The sequence below is a fragment of the Podarcis vaucheri genome (genome assembly GCF_965113315.1).
Source record: "Podarcis vaucheri genome assembly, chromosome: 2".
Taxonomy (NCBI): domain Eukaryota; kingdom Metazoa; phylum Chordata; class Lepidosauria; order Squamata; family Lacertidae; genus Podarcis; species Podarcis vaucheri.
In genome coordinates, this window is record NC_138760.1 from 112,607,852 (window position 1) to 112,624,302 (window position 16,451).

Below are 16,451 nucleotides of genomic sequence, written 5' to 3' on the forward strand. Positions count from 1 at the left end.
GGGTTGTGGCTTCAAGCCCCACGTTGGGCAAAAGATTCCTGCATCGCAGGGGGTTGAGCTAGATGACCCTTGTGGTCCCTTCCAGCACTAAAAAATTATGATTTTATAAAGCAACTTTACCAAGAAGATTCATGATAAGGGTTTAATTTTAATTTATTTAATAATTTTTTTCAATACAAACAACAACCGCAAAAGACACATACAACAAAAACCATAATAACACAATTTGACAGTTCAGATTTGAATACTGATATATCTAGGACTACACCTTTTTAACAATATTTCCCCACCTCTCCTCCCCCTACTTCCCAGCACTGTCTGCCTTATCGCTTAAATATTCCTTCCAGATTTCTTCATATTTATCCATCGATGATAAGGGTTTTATTATTATACAGAGAATAAGGTAGAATCAAGTAATTTATTATTATTATTATTATTATTATTATTATTATTATTATTATTATTATTAATGTATATACTGACCTATACCTGCAGGTCATCATCACCATCATTTTATTTGTATGCCACCTTTCCATAGTTAAAACAACGCTCAAGGTGGCTTAAAACATTTCAAGATTTACATAATTACCAACATAACAAAAAAGTCATAAGCAGCAACTAAAACACATCAAAAAGTACACAACCAAATGGAAAACAATTTCCACATGCATCATAAAATCTAAAACTAAGAATACAGCATTAATATCAATGACATACATAAAAAATAAAAGCAATTTGAAAAAAACAAAAACTCAGCCCTCTGCCCAGCAGCAGCAGCCCCAAGCCAGGTGGAGAGAAGCAGGGCAGGGCCCTTCAGATGTACAGTGGTACCTTGGGTTAAGAACTTAATTTGTTCCGGAGGTCCGTTCTTAACCTGAAAGTGTTCTTAACCTGAAGCACCACTTTAGCCAATGGGGCCTCCTGCTGCCGCAGCGCCGCCATTGTGCAATTTCTGCTCTCATCTTAAAGCAAAGTTCTTAACCCAAGGTACTATTTCTGGGTGAGCGGAGTCTGTAACCTGAGGTACCACTGTATAGGGAAGCTGTTCATTCTCACCACACTGAAACCTCAAAGTGGGGGGTGATTATATTTAGAAGTAATTGGGTCTTCATAAATGGATTTTCAAGACAAATTTGCTACGGGTTTTTCTCCTAAGCGTGCAAGTTGTCTGGAGGGGAGAGGGGACAAAAAAGCTTATCTTAAATCTTGCCACTTGAAAGGAAAGCGGAAATGGATGGGGGCTGTTTCGGCTTTCAAAACACGGCCCCTGAGTTCGGAGTCTAGAGGGACCGTTTCTCCTGTCAAAAGTGAGGGACAATAATTAGGGGGGCTGGCCTACCTGTCAATCAGGACAGAGGTGAAGACAGGAGGGGATGTCTAGGGCAGCTGGCAAGCTGGCAATGGCTGCCTCTGTTTGAATCAACATGAATGACATGGGTCTAGTTTAGTGCAGAGATTTTTTTGCTCTTTCTTGCTTTTGGGCCTGGGCAGATAAGCAAGGGGTGGGCCCCCTTTGCCCCTTTCCGTTGGCGGCTGGGGCTAAAGAAGGGCCGCAGGGGGCCACAGAAGGTCCCGATGTACGTGTAGATGTGGGTTCTCTCGGTCACATTGTAAAAGGAAACCTCCCCTTCGGAATAGTCCAGGAAAATTCCCACCCGCTTTGGCCTTGTGTTCACGGGAAGCAGCGTTGGGCAGGAAATCAAGGCCTTGCACTGGTCTCCCTTCCGAAGCCACAGCCTCCAGTACCCACTTAGGGGGGAGAAAATGATTTGCTGCCCCTTCCTGCTAACCGATTCCCTACAAACCCCCAGGTCCCATTCTGGGCTGTCTCCCACTTCCACCTCCCAGTAGTGTCTCCCGGAGGTGAACACCTCGGAGCCCAGAACGAGGACATAGGTGTCAAATCTCTCTGTGTTGTTGTCATCCTGAGGCTGCAGCTGCCGGGATCCTCTGTATTTCACGCTTTTCCTGTCTGTGGAGAGCTGAAGACTTGGGTGTGCTGTGGTCGGATCCAGAGACACGTCCACTAGAGGATGGAGAGAGAGAGAGAGATAGGAAAAGGGGTAGGGGACAGGGGACAGGCACAAAACCCATAACAAGAACTGCTGGATACGATCCTAAGGGGTCTTCTACTCCAGCCCCAAACCCTAAACCTGGTGCCCTCCATCTGCTGTTTAGGCTTCCTCTACATATTTATTTTGGGACGCGGGTGGCGCTGTGGTCTAAACCACTGAGCCTCTTGGGCTTGCCGATCAGAAGGTCGGTTGCTCGGTCCCTGCTCCTGCCAACCTAGCAGTTCGAAAGCACGTCAAAGTGCAAGTAGATAAATAGGTACCGCTCCGGCGGGAAGGTAAACGGCGTTTCCGTGAGCTGCTCTGGTTCTTCAGAAGCAGCTTAATCATTCTGGCCACATGACCTGGAAAAACTGTATGCGGACAAATGTTAGCTCCCTCAGCCAGTAAAGCGAGATGAGCGCCGCAACCCCAGAGTCGTTTGTGACTGGACTTAACTGTCAGGGGTCCTTTACCTTTTATATATTTATTTATTTTATCATTACACACACACACAAACAGACACAGACACACACTGGTACCTTAGGATGCAACGGGATCTGTTCCGGAGCCCTGTTCGCATCCTGAATGGAACGTAAGATGTGACGGCGCGTCTGTGCGTTGCATTTTGCCGCTTCCGCACATGCGTGTGATGTCATTTTGAGCGTCTGCACATGCGCAAGCGGCGAAACCCGGAAGTAACACGCTCTGTTACTTCCGGGTTGCCACGGAGCACAACCCGAAAGCGCTCAACCTGAAGCACATTCAACCCAAGGTATGACTATATCTCGACATTTTCTCCAAGGAACTCAAGGTTGTGTATGTGGTTCTCCTTGCCCTCGCCATTTTATCCTTGCAGCAACCCTGTGCGTAGGTTTTAGGCGGAGAGCTGGTGACTGGGCCAAGGCCACCCATTGAGCTTCAGGGCCAAGCAAAGATTGGAACCCTGGTCTCCCAGGACCTAGTCTGACACTCTGGACACTACACTGGCTAATGTACTGCTCCATACCATTTATCCCTGGTCATTGGTTTTGCTGGGTATGGCTGATGGGAGTTGTAGTTCAAAGCATCTGGATGGCACCAGCTTTTTTTTGGGGGGGGGGGAATCTGATTTAGCCCATCTAGTTCAGTTTTGTCTACACAACGGCTGGGGAACCTGTGCCCCCCCGCCCCCAATGCCATTGGGTCCAAATGGCTCCAGCCAACAAGGCCAATGAGCAGGGATGATGGAAGCTGTAGTCCATCTAGAGGCCCACCAATTCCTCCATCCTTTCACTAAAGCAAATGGGAATGTATCTTGAGTGAAAATCCAAGCACTGGTGTGCGCGTACCTTTGAATTTTGTTAAGATCTGAATAATGTCAAGGCAAGGAATGTTGTAAACGTTCTTCAGTTCAGTAGGAACGACTTGCGGTTCGAACAGGGTCACGTTTTCCGCCCTACACAAAAGGATAATCATTTCATTTATATATGCATTTCCCATCTATGAGGCTAATGGGGAGGTGGTGCAGAGAGAGTTCTAAAGTAATTAGGAGGAACTCGTGGGCAGCAGTGGACTTTGGGCTTTCCCATTTCAGTGGCGCCCTGCGTGACACTAAACATTGCCCCCCCCTTCACTATCGACACCATTGTTGCGACAACCACACCCAGTCTGGCTATACTGGCTGTGCTACCCTAAAACCGCCTCTGCTGTGGGCGCCAGGCGTCGTTGGACTACGACTCCCATAACTCCTGTTGGTTGGCCATGATGGCTGGGACTGATGGGAGCTGGAGTCCAGCAATACCTGGAGGGTGACAGGTTCACCATCCCTGGTCTAAAGTAAATTCAAAACACCACATTTTCCTTTTCCTCTCTCCTTTTCCTTTCTTACTGCTTCTCTCTCTCTCTCTCTCTCTCTCTCTCTCTCTCTCTCTCTCTCCCCCCCCCCGCCTTTTCATAGCTGTTTTCGTTTCTCGTTTTTAAATTTACATTAGTTTCCTATATCTTAACCGTATTGCGAGAAACTTCAATAAAAACCAAGGTAAATTCAAAATGCCATATTGTTGTATTGCAGGAATTTATGTATAGGTTGGGGGGGGGGTTGCCCCTCCAGCAGATATCATGCACAAGCAGCCCACTACCAAAATCAGCACAATCACTTTTGTGACTTTTGTGATTTATCCCCACAAAACACTTCGTAACAGTTTCTTCCTATCTATTCCAAAGGCCTTTGCTGCACGATACCAAATGTAACAATTCACTGATAAATGTATCTGTGTACTGGCTCACAGGGAAAACTTCAGAAATTCATATAGACATGTGAGCTCATCTACTCAGCAGCTCCTCTGCCTGGGTGATAATTCCTGGCATCCTGATACCTGAGTGCCAGACAGGTAGCCATTCCAGAAATAACAAACCCAGATGAAGACAAAAGGGTGTGATTAACTTGGCTGGGAAACAGGGAAATGTAAATATCTCTTTTGTTACACTTGATGGTTGTTTGGTGGAGGGCAAGGAGAACCATGGGGCAGGGTCCAGGATGCTCAGATTACTGCCACCAGACCTCCCCTTTCATGATGTAACCGTGATGTATTAGTGATGTAGTTTGGGGGAGGGGTGTAACATGGGGATTAGCAACTAATAAAAGTTTGGGGGCTCTTTTGTTCAGGGCTTCCATCTTGTTCCACCTTGTGCAGGTGGGAGTCCTGTCGCGACAGTCTTCAATAAAGACCAAGCCTACTGGCTGCTGTTTTGCTCTGGTATTCTCGGCTGGTGTCTTTGTTTTTTGTCCAAGGGAGCCCTCAGATTTCTCCCCTGACAGTTGTTAACTGTGAAATGCAGAGAGGGGAAACCGTTCTTTTTGTGCAATCAGTGCACAATGGTCTGCCCCGTGAATCGCGTTCCTTCTGAAGAATACCAAGGAGGGAAAGAGGGATTGTATGATGGTGGGAGAAGAAGTGGGGACGCGGGTGGCGCTGTGGGTTAAGCCACAGAGCCTAGGACTTGCCGATCAGACGGTCAGCGGTTCAAATCCCCGCGACGGGGTGAGCTCCCGTTGCTCGGTCCCTGCTCCTGCCAATCTAGCAATTCGAAAGCACATCAAGTGCAAGTAGATAAATAGGTACCACTCCGGCGGGAAGGTAAACGGTGTTTCCGTGCGCTGCTCTGGTTTGCCAGAAGCGGCTTAGTCATGCTGACCACATGTCCCAGAAGCTGTACGCCAGCTCCCTCGGCCAATAAAGCGAAATGAGTGCCGCAACCAGAGAGTCGGCCACGACTGGACCTAATGGTTGGGGAGGGAGAAGAAGTATTGCAGGGCCGAGGAACCTGTGACCCTCTGGATCTTGCTGAACTGCAGTTCCCATCACCCCTAATCATTGAGCATGATGGCTGGGACTGATAGGAGTAGTCTGAAGGGTCACAGGTTCTCTACTCCTGGTGTATTTGGCGCCCTTGTTGATGAAGCTGAGAAACTCATGGGAGTGGGGAAAGAGAGAGGGCAAGGAGCTGACAGGGTGACCCTAATCCCTGCAAAGGTCCCTTCTGATTTCTGCATCCGGTTGCACAATGTCAGCCCTGCCCCAAACAATTACTGGGGAGTGGGGTGGGAGCTGAGAATTAGGAAGCCATCAGACTGCAAAGCAGAGGGAGACAACAGAAGCATTGCCTTTGGCTCCCTCAAATGTCGCCTTGTAGGCTGTGATGCCATCAAGCTGCCGGAACTGTTTCCTATCCCTGCTGCTTATGGTAAGAAATGAAACTTTAAGCCCCCTCTTCCCTCCCCATCCCTTTTTCCTTGTGTGTCGTGTCTTTTAAATTGTAAGCTTGAGGGCAGAGGCTGATTGTAAGCCACTCTAGAAGCCTTTTCGGCTAAAGAGTGGAGTAAAAATAAATGCTTTAAATAAATCAGTTAGAGGAAAGGGCTCCGATTCTACACCTAGAAGCCAGACTTTGTGGCTTGATTACTGTGTGATATTTCTGCCGGATATTTCAAACCTTTTAATTGGAAAGCAAACTGACAAGCTTACCTTGCTAACACATTCTCCACATCCTGGGCAACCGGAAAATGAAGAGAGAAATAAGTGGCTATTACAATATTTTCTTTTTGTAAAAAAAAAAAAAAAAAAGTTGAATACTTTTAAAAGTATACCTCATCTATTTTCTTAAATCAGCCGCATGCAGTGTTGCTGCCTGGCTAGTTTTGAAATAGCCTATGCACTTTATTTTCACGGTCACCTCCCTGGGCCTGGCTAAAGATGAATTCAACAAGCCCAACGGAACCAGTTTGTTATTTGTCCAATGCCATCAATGTCATCTGTTTACTTGCATGCCACTTTCCCACAAAATTGTGGTATTCAACTTTGCGTAAACCAATACAAACAAGCCAATCTAATTTAACAGCTTAAAACTAAGTAAGAGAAATGATCATGCCTAACAAATATGTACTATACAAAACATCTCCACTCTCCAGCTGATGCATTTTGTATCTCCAATAGTTTGAATTGAGAACTTGGGGTTCGTTCACACTTTGGTTTGTCCCAGGATCTGAGTGGTTTTGTGCTTATCCCACTCTTCCTAGGCACGGATCCAAGCGGTTTAGCAGTTGCCCTGCCAGCCACTTTAATCAGAAGGGGTTCTTTCTATTTAGCTCTTTAGTGCTAAATAGGAACAAATGGCAATCTGTTGAAAACCCGATTGTTATTTGTTCCGATTCAGCGCTAAAGATCAGATTTCCCAGGAGAAAGCAGCGCTGCAAAGGGAAGTGTGGGTAACCCCCAGGTCTTCAAACATCCACTACTGCAAAATTTTCAGTTCTTGGTGTTTAGTTGTCTTTTTATATTCTGCTGGAAGCTGCCCAAAGTGGCTTGGATGGGTGGGTTATACATATATTACCACTACTACTATGCAATTGCTCTACCACTGAGTTTTGTGGTCCTTCCCCATAATAGGCAGCAATTAAATTTAAAATAACCTTTGTAAAAATAAAAACCAGCAGCTTTTCTTTTAGGAATTATAGGGACAGAACTACCTAAAATGTATCGAAACTTATTCATGTATGCTACTACAGTGGCAAGAATGTTACTTGCCCCAAAATGGAAAGAAGCAGAAGTCCCAGTAAAGGAAGAATGAATACGAAAGCTTATAGAATACAGTGGACACTCGGGTTGCAAACGTGATCCATGCGGGATGCATGCTCGCAGCCCGCAGCGGCATGTCTGTGCACGCGCGGGTTGCAATTTGGCGCTTCTGCACATGCACAAAGCGCAATTTAGCACTTCTGCGCATGCGCGACCGCTGAAACCCAGAAGTAACCCGTTCCAGTACTTCCGGGTTTCAGTGCGTCTGTAACCCAAAAAAACGCAACCTGAAGCATCTGTAACCTGAGGTATGACTGTATACAGAAATGGAGAAACTTACCGGATAATAAGAAATCAAGATAACATTTTTTTAAAAAAATTAAAAAATGGAAATGGTTTGTTGAATATTTACAGATAAATTATAAAAAGATAAAAATATTGGAAGGATTATTGTAGCAACCAGCAGTTTTAGAAGAGTATATATTTTTTAAAGAAGATGAATAAATGAGCAAATTAAGTTAATTTGGATATGCAGAAAATATTAAAAACAAATTTAAGGAATTGCAGAATGAGGGGGAAGGAAGTCAACTTTTGAAATGTCAAAATGAGTGTAAAATTAGTGAAATGTATAAACTTGAAAAGTTTTGTGTGTGTGACATACATTTCAAACTGAACAATTAAAAGTTTGTTGAACTCACACAAGCAGGAAACCCAACATTTACTCACAAACCCTTTTGGTTTCAGTGGGGCTGCCTCTCAGATACCCTGCATAGCTCAATTGGTAGATCATGAGACTCTCAATCTCAAGGTCGTGGGTTTGAGCCCCACGTTGGGCAAAACATTCCTGCAATACAGGGGGTTGGACTAGATGACCCTCACGGTCCCTGCCACGTCTACAAGTCTGATTCTATGCCTTGTCTCACCTTCAAAAGTTCAGCAGGCGCCTTCTGGCTCTTTGACTTGGTCTCCTTAACCAGCTTAATCAGCGAGGAGTTTTGCTTTGAGAGTTGGGTTAAATTCCTATCCAGCCTCTTCAGGGTCTGCCTCTCCTCTGCCTTCAGCCTCTGCAAGAGTTCCTCCTCTTCCTCAACCAGGAAGTTGTACAGCTTTGCAAACTCGCTCTCCACCCGCTCCTTCTGACTGTGCACCTTGTCCTTCATCAGCAAGGAAAGATGAAGAGAAGAGAGAGAGATTCAGCAGCGCTTCCAGCTCTTGACTCCAGGGTTAAGAACGTCAGAATAGTTAAGAAGAAGAAGAAGTCCCAGCAAAAGAAGAATGGATACAAAAACTTACGGAATATGCAGAAATGGCGAAACTTACTGGAAAAATGAAAAAAGCAAGGACCCTCATACCTATGGGGCCGCCTCTCCCGGTGTGCCCCATGGAGGATCTTAAGGTCTATAAATAGCAACACCCTAGAGGTCCCGGGCCCTAAGGAAGTTAGATTAGCTTCAACCAGAGCCAGGGCCTTCTCAACACTGGCTTCTGCCTGGTGGAACGCTGTGTCTCATGAGACCAGGGCCCTGCAGGATCTGATTTCTTTCCGCAGGGCCTGTAAGACAGAGTTGTTCCACCTGGCCTTGATTCCCTCCCCCTCTTTCTTTTTTCCTTTCTCCTCCTGTGATGAACTCCTACTTGGGGACTTCCCTGGCTTATTTTCTGGCCCACGTAGGACCAGTCTGGATAGTTAGCCTTGGTGATGACTTGACATTTTCATCCCCAAAAAAGTTTTTGAGTTTCTGCTGAAATTCGGCTGCATTTTAACGTTGTTTTAACGTTGTATTTTAATCTTGTTTTTTCAGTTGTATTTCAATCAATTGCTTTATACCTGGTGTTAGCTGCCCTGAGCCCGGGCTTGGCTGGGGAGGGCGGGGTATAAATACAATTTATTATTATTTATTATTATTATAACAACAAATTTTTTATAAAAGAATGGAAATAGTTTCTGGAATATTTACAAACAAACTATAAACAGATAAGAACATTGGCAGGATCATTGTAATAACCTGCAGTTTTATAAGAGTATATATTTAAAGTAGATGAATAAATGAGCAAATTAAGTTAATTTGGATATGCAGAAGATATAAAGAATAAATTTAAGGAGCCGCAGAAAGAGGCAGAAGGAAGTCAAGTTTTGAAATGTTAGAATGATTGTAAAATTATTGAAAAAATAAAAAATTCCTTCCAGTAGCACCTTAAAGACCAACTAAGTTAGTTCTTGGTATGAGCTTTCGTGTGCATGCACACTTCTTCAGATACTTCTCATAGTGGGGAACCAGATGCCTGTGGGAAACTTGTATACAGGACCTGAGTACAAGAGCCTCCTAAGCTTTCCAGCAACTGGTATCCTAGAGGTAGAGCATAGCCATAATAGCCTCTCAATGGACAGGGATGCAAGTGGCGCTGTAGTCTAAACCACTGAGCCTCTTGGGCTTGCCGACTGGAAGGTCGGCGGTTCGAATCCCTGCGACGAGGTGAGCTTCCGTTGCTCTGCCCCAGTTCCTGACAACCTAGCAGTTCAAAAGCACACCAGTGCAACTAGATAAATAGGTACCACTCCGGCGGGAGGGTAGACAGCGTTTCCATGTGCTGCTCTGGTTTCCATCATGGTGTTCCGTTGTGCCAGAAGCGGTTTAGTTCTGTTGGCCACATGACCCAGAAAGCTGTCTGTGGACAAACGTCAGCTCCCTCGGTCTGAAAAGCGAGATGAGCACCCAACCCCATAGTCGCCTTTGACTGGACTTAACCGTCCAGGGGGACCTTTATCTTTTTTCAGCTATGGACAGGGCTGCCAACACTGCTTTCCCTGAAGCAATTGTCTCATTCTCTCTAATGCAGTGCCAAATTAAACCCGGTGGAGGCCCCTAGGCAGTCGAACTCTCGGGGGGCCTGTCGCAAATTATCTGCTAACTTTTTTATTTTATTTTACCCATTATATTACGCAATATTGTTTTGATCCACTGTTGTGGGGCCCCTAGGCCGCTGTCTGCTTTGTCTATTTGGTAATCTGGCATTGCTCTAACAGCAGGGCCATCCCTACCTGCTGTCTCCAAAGGGGCTGTTTTCAGAAAAGCCCTCGGGGAACCGGTGTGTGCCTGTACCCCGTGGTGGCTGATGCTCATTGAGGCTGGCAGGGAGCCCAAAAGTCTGTCCCACCAGAACCAAGGACAGAGCCGACTCATTTTTGTGTTGTTCCCACCCTCCTCTTCCTGCTTCCCATGGAGTTCTGCAAAGATTAATACGGAGACTAAGGAGGAGGAGGGTTTCAGGCAGCACCACCTGCGCCCTACGGCAGGAGGAAATCTTTGGAGACTTGTAAACTTGTAAACTTAAAAAGCAGAGACATCACCTTGCCAACAAAGGTCCGTATAGTTAAAGCAATGGTTTTCCCTGTAGTGATGTATGGAAGTGAGAGCTGGACCATCAAGAAGGCTGATCGCCGAAGAATTGATGCCTTTGAATTATGGTGTTGGAGGAGACTCTTGAGAGTCCCATGGACTGCAAGAAGATCAAACCGATCCATTCTGAAGGAAATCAGCCCTGAGTGCTCACTGGAAGGACAGATCGTGAAGCTGAGGCTCCAATACTTTGGCCACCTCATGAGAAGAGAAGACTCCCTGGAAAAGACCCTGATGCTGGGAAAGATGGAGGGCACAAGGAGAAGGGGATGACAGAGGACAAGATGGTGGGACAGTGTTCTCGAAGCTACCAGCATGAGTTTGACCAAACTGCGGGAGGCAATGGAAGACAGGAGTGCCTGGCGTGCTCTGGTCCATGGGGTCACAAAGAGTTGGACACGACTAAACGACTAAACAACACAAACTTGGCACCTGCCTTCCACGCAGCTGTTTTCTTCCCTTCCTTGTATTTCTGCTCCAAAGACTCTTCCAGTTGTCGACTGAGCAAAGATACGGCGTTCTGCAGCTTCCCCTGGCAGGAAAATGGGAAGAGAATTACAAGCAAATCAGGTTTGTTTATTCCGCCTTGGTTTCCCCCAAGCCAATTCTATTCAGTCTTTTCAGCCCAGTTCCCCACTTCCAGAGAACCCTGGCAGCTTAATTCGTAGCTCAGCAAAGGCTGTGTACGCACCATACATTTAAAGCACACACACCCAGTGCCGTAGCGTGGGGGGTGCCAGGGGTGCCGGCCGCACCGGGCGCAACATTTGGGGGGGCGCGTTTGGCCGGCCCTCCTCGAGGAACCAGGAACCCCACTGTCCTCGGACCTCCTCTGAAGGCTGGCGGTGGGGCGGAGGGACCTCCTCCCGCCGCCAGCCTTCGGAAGGCTGCTCCGAAGCCTGCCGGTGGGGCGGAGAGACCTTCTCCCCGCGCCAGCCTTCGGATGGCTGTCCTGAAGACTTGTGGTGGGAGCAGTGGCGTAGCGTGGGGGGTGCAGGGGGGCCTGCTGCACCTGGCGCAACATCTGGGGGTGCGCGGAAGAGATCCACGGGTTAGGGGGTGCAAATTACTTGCCTTGCCCGGGGTGCTGAGAACCCACGCTACGCCACTGCACACACCCCTACACAAAAACCATGGGAACTGTATTTTGCCCCACAGAGCTACAGTTCCCAGCACCCTGAACACACCAGGGTTCTTTGGGGGAACCCACGCGCCTTAAATGTTTGGTGTACGCAGCCTCAGTTGGTACCAACTGCTCAGCCCATTGGTATGGCATTGGCAAAGTGACTTGCAGATTTCCACCCATCAAGCTGAGCAACTGAACTGCTCCAGAGCTACTTTGTGTGACCTAGGCAACAAACTCAAATGTACGCACCTGAGAGTCAGTCCCATTGAACTCAATGGGGCTGGCATTGTGTGTGTGTGTGTGTATACACAGTGGTATCTCAGGTTAAGTACTTAATTCGTTCCGGAGGTCCGTTCTTAACCTGAAACTGTTCTTAACCTGAAGCACCACTTTAGCTAATGGGGCCTCCCGCTACCGCACCGCCGGAGCACGATTTCTGGTCTCATCTTGAAGCAAAGTTCTTAACCTGAGGTAATATTTCTGGGTTAGCAGAGTCTGTAACCTGAAGCGTATGTAACCTGAAGCGTATGTAACCTGAGGTACCACTGTGTGTGTGTGTGTGTGTGTGTGTATTTTTATATATGATAACACTGTTATTTTTAACACCACAACATACCACGCTTTCCCCCCAAATGCACCTTATAACACTGACAAATACATTAAGGGTGGCCTGAGCTACTGGCATTCTCCAGAACTGAATTTAATAACCTCACTCACTATTCAGTGAGTCAAACCATTGGTCAGCACTGCCTACACCAACTGGCAGTAGCTCTCCAGGCTTGCAGACAGGGCTATCTGCCAGCCCTACCTGGAGACGCCCTGTATTAAACCTGGAACCAAGCAGATGTTCTGCCACGGAGCTACACCCCTTCCCCTCAAGGTCTGTTTCAGAGGCTTTTTCCCCAGCTGCCAACGGACGAGGCACTATTAGGTAGGTGTTCAACCAGAGACGGGGCCTTTCCTGTGGTGGCACCCTGCTCTCGGAACACTGCCTCCGGCACAGCCGAAAGGAAAATGCAGCTTTATTCCCTAACTTCTATGAATGTCTGAGGGGTTTTCTCGTTTTAGTTGGATGTTCCATTCGCTTTTAATCCTGCATTTGCTGCCTCAGATATTTACAACTACAGAAGGGCAGGCTGGGAAGGGAAGGGAAGGGACGCAATGGGATTGTAGGAAAGAAGGGGGAAAACTCCACCTGGTATTCCTGGGCAGCATCTTCAACAGGCACCACGGAGTGAGAGACATGAACTTCGGAGGCCTTGCAACTCTCGCATAGGAGAGCCTTGTCCTTCGTGCAAATCCATGCCAGGTCTTCTTGGTGCTCCTCACATAGACTCTGACATTCCTCTTCTTCTCCAGTTCCTCTCTCCTGCTCTCCTTTCTCCTCCCCATCCTTCGGGGAAGGCCCGCTGGCGGCGGCCTCCCTCTTCATGCGAGAAAAACAGAAACGGCATAATTTCTGCCCTGCGACGACCATGGCCGTTTTGTAGGGCCCCTGGCACAGGGCACAGACAGGCCTCCGGGGTTTGGGCTTGAAGGCCGGCTTCGAAGCAGGAGCGTCAGCCATCTCTCCCCTCCAAGAAGCCGCAGATTGCTTAGGTTTCGTTTCCCTTGCTCGAGGAATCCCTTCAGAACTGAAAGTGCAGCTGCTGGTTCTTCTTGCAGCTGGGCACTGTGCCAGGGCAAGGTAGTGCCATGTGGCAGAAAGGCACTGCTAGGGAAGCGTGCCAAGAGTGGACCCAAGTCCACTGTGCAAAGTTCAGCACAGAGGCTTTTGCTCAGAGTGGCATTTGACGCCTTTACAGGCACGCAGAGTGGCATTTGACGCCTTTACAGGCACCCAGAATATAACAGGGTTATTATCAGGGCTTTTTTCAGCCGGAACTTGCTGGAGCCAGAGGTGTAGGAAGGTGGGTGCCAGGGGGGTGGGTGGGTTCAGTCCGCCCCAGATGTCATCCCTGAGGGGGTGACAAAATGGCGCAACATGGGGGCGGGGCCTGGCCTGCAGCGCGCCCGAGTCACACGTCTCTCCTGGGAGTGACGCAGTGGCTTGGGGTCCTGCACTGCCCCAAATGTCAGCGTGGGGCTTGCGTCCACCAGGTGGACTCCATGGGCAGCTTGTAGCGATGCCCCTGTGCGTGGATCTCTGCCACTCCAGGTGCCAGAGCAGCTAGCTATGCCCCTGGCTGGAGCTCAGCTCTGGCACCTCTCAGGTAGGCACTGTTGCCATTCTGGAAAAACAGCAGTGGTTATTACCACTACTTATAAAATTTGTATACTACCTTCCATCAACAGATCATATTCTGAGGCCCTCCTTCATGTGCCTCCTCGAGAGGAGCGCCTACGTATGGTCTTTGTTAAGCATCTATTGAGCAATACCTCAAGGACCGCCTCTTTCCATATGAATCTGCCCGGACCCTGAGATCATCTTCTGAGGTCCTCCTTTGTGTGCCTCTTCCTTGAGAGGTCCCGAGGGTGGCAAGATGAGAACAGGGCCTTCTCTGCAGTGGCTCCCCGCCTGTGAAATGCTCTCCCCAGGGAAGTTCGCCTGGTGCCTTCACTACACACCTTTAGGCGCCAGGCAAACACGTTCCTTTTTAACCAGGCCCTTGGTTGATCTGTCTGACATCCAATACCCTTTTAAAATGTGGCTCTTTTCTGGGGGGATGTTATTGGGTTGACCATTAGGTCCAGTCGCAGACGACTCTGGGGTTGCGGCGCTCATCTCGCTTTACTGGCCGAGGGAGCCGGCGTACAGCTTCCGGGTCATGTGGCCAGCATGACTAAGCCGCTTCTGGCGAACCAGAGCAGCGCACGGAAACACTTTTTACCTTCCCGCTGGAGCGGTACCTATTTATGTACTTGCACAGAATCCTTTCACAGAGTCTAAGACAATTTCAACCACTACTATGCTATAAGATCTGCTATCCTGTAATATTACATATGAGCCTGTTCTACTGATGAAGCCTAGGATGGCGAAACAAGGCTAATATTCCAGAAATCCTTTTCTTAGACTCTGTGAAAGGATTCTGTGGAACTGTAACAACCCTTCCTGTGGATTATTGGACTCTATGAACAGACAGGTGGAATAGACACTTATACACATATGGACCTTATGCATGAACTGACTAGAGAATGAGCTGATCTACTGCTTTTTTCGTTGAACTTTATGAAACTTCTGATAAAATCTACAATTTGATACAATGAATAGTATACCTTATTTATTCAAAAGTACAGCTGGTTACGTCTTGTGTGTTTATTGAGTAAGTTTCACGTAACCATACGTTTGTTGTTCTCCTAGAATAAATACGCAGAGGAACTTAACAGATAAAGAATGGATAAGGTGAACACAAAGGCACCTCCGTGGTCAGAGGAGGTAGAGCTTCTGAAGTGGAAGCAGCAATCCCTCTTGCTGTTCTGGCTTCTGTGATAGCTGCGCAGCCTGCATTCGCTCCATAAGACGCACATACATTTCCCCTTACTTTTTAGGAGGGAAAAAGTGAGTCTTATAGAGCAAAAAATATGGTAAGTGCTTCCGTTTTCAAACGCACCTTGAAAGTTGAACGGCTTCTGCTGTGTGCATGTTATTTTTTTCAGTTTTCTGCAGACCGCCCTTTGCACCTTGGTTTTCAAACATTTTGGAAGTCAAACGGTCTTCTGGAATGGATTACGTTCGAGAACTGAGGTACCACTGTATTTTTTTGTCTGTCGGTGAAAAGCCACATGTGAGTTTCCTCCTAGCAGTAAGACTCAAAGGTTAAGTGCCCTTGGCAATACGGTCTGAAGGCACAAGACATAGGTGACAACTCTGTTAAAACCGATCAGGTTAGGGGTCTGAGCAGCCCTGGCATAGAAACCTTCCACACATCACCACGAGGTTTACCATGGAAGGAATCAGGTCATAAATTAAATCTACTATGTATTTTGGAAAGCTGCTAATTTGTTAAGCATTTGGACGCCTGTGAAAATACTGTAACAAAACGTTGATTTCTGTGAAGGAGCAAGTTTTTGCCTCTGTTGGGATACAATCGGATGCCATTTTGAATCAAGACAGCCGACTGAACCTTCCAGAAGTGCCCTGATTTTAGCCACATTTTGCAGGATCGTTCCTGAAATCAAGGGGCAGATTTTTGTCCACGATAGGATACAACTGGGTGCAATTTTGAATCAAGGTGGCAGGTGGAACCTTTCAAACCTGCTCTGATTTTTACCACCGATTTAAATCTTGTACTGATTTTTTTTCTGTTTCCCAGAATGCCCCCAAACGCCATGTGTGAGGCTGCTAGTGTGATATAGATATAACCATGCTAATGATTTTGCTAGGACTTTTGCACCTGCACCTCCCCACAATACTGATAGAATTCAGCCACCAATTTTGGCTTTGGTACTGTGCAGAAAAAAAGGAAACGTTCTAGATTTAAAAACAGAAAATATTACTCTTCCTTTCCTCCACCTTATTTAATTGATGATGACCCCACTCTCTCTCTCTTTCTCCTAGTCTGCATCCTCAAAAACGGTACCCACCTTTTGAAATGTCAACACGGGCATTAAGGGTCTGATCCTGTGATCCCTAGGAGTCTTCCACTCTGCCTATGGAGGAGGCAAATCTCAAGGCAAGAGTGTGCTAAAGGACTGGACGCAATTTTGAATCAATGTGGCAGGTGGAAGTCCTAAAAATCTGCTACAGATGTGCAGGGGGAGGGGTGGAAAAGAAAAGGAGCACATTTGAGGATAAATTGAGAGAAGCCTTGGTTCTGCAGTATCCGAAACCTCCAGCATCCCTGTCCCCTCGCAAAAAAAATGACAAGGAAACCACTGC

General features: G+C 47.2%; 1 protein-coding gene across 1 annotated transcript; it reads right to left on the reverse strand.

The window, feature by feature from the left end:
• Positions 1–518: 518 nt before the first annotated feature.
• On the reverse strand, positions 519–13,421 carry LOC309524975 (E3 ubiquitin-protein ligase TRIM58-like). The gene is made up of 6 exons (XM_082210254.1): positions 12,828–13,421; positions 10,943–11,038; positions 8,032–8,262; positions 6,059–6,081; positions 3,383–3,489; positions 519–2,026 (listed from the first exon to the last, which is right to left on the reverse strand). Exons 1-6 carry the CDS (start codon positions 13,197–13,199, stop codon positions 1,440–1,442), a joined length of 1,416 nt encoding a protein of 471 aa, XP_082066380.1. The 5' UTR covers positions 13,200–13,421; the 3' UTR covers positions 519–1,439.
• Between the last annotated feature and the right edge of the window lie 3,030 nt (positions 13,422–16,451).

Coding starts and splice junctions, on each gene's coding strand:
- LOC309524975 (XM_082210254.1), bottom strand. CDS start 13,199: ATGGCTGACGCTCCTGCTTCGAAGCCGGCCTTCAAGCCCAAACCCCGG. Junction 8,263..10,942: donor AGAAAACAGCTGCGTGGAAG/GCAGGTGCCAAG, acceptor TTGCTGATGAAG/GACAAGGTGCACAGTCAGAA. Junction 2,027..3,382: donor GATCTTAACAAAATTCAAAG/GTACGCGCACAC, acceptor TCCATCCTCTAG/TGGACGTGTCTCTGGATCCG.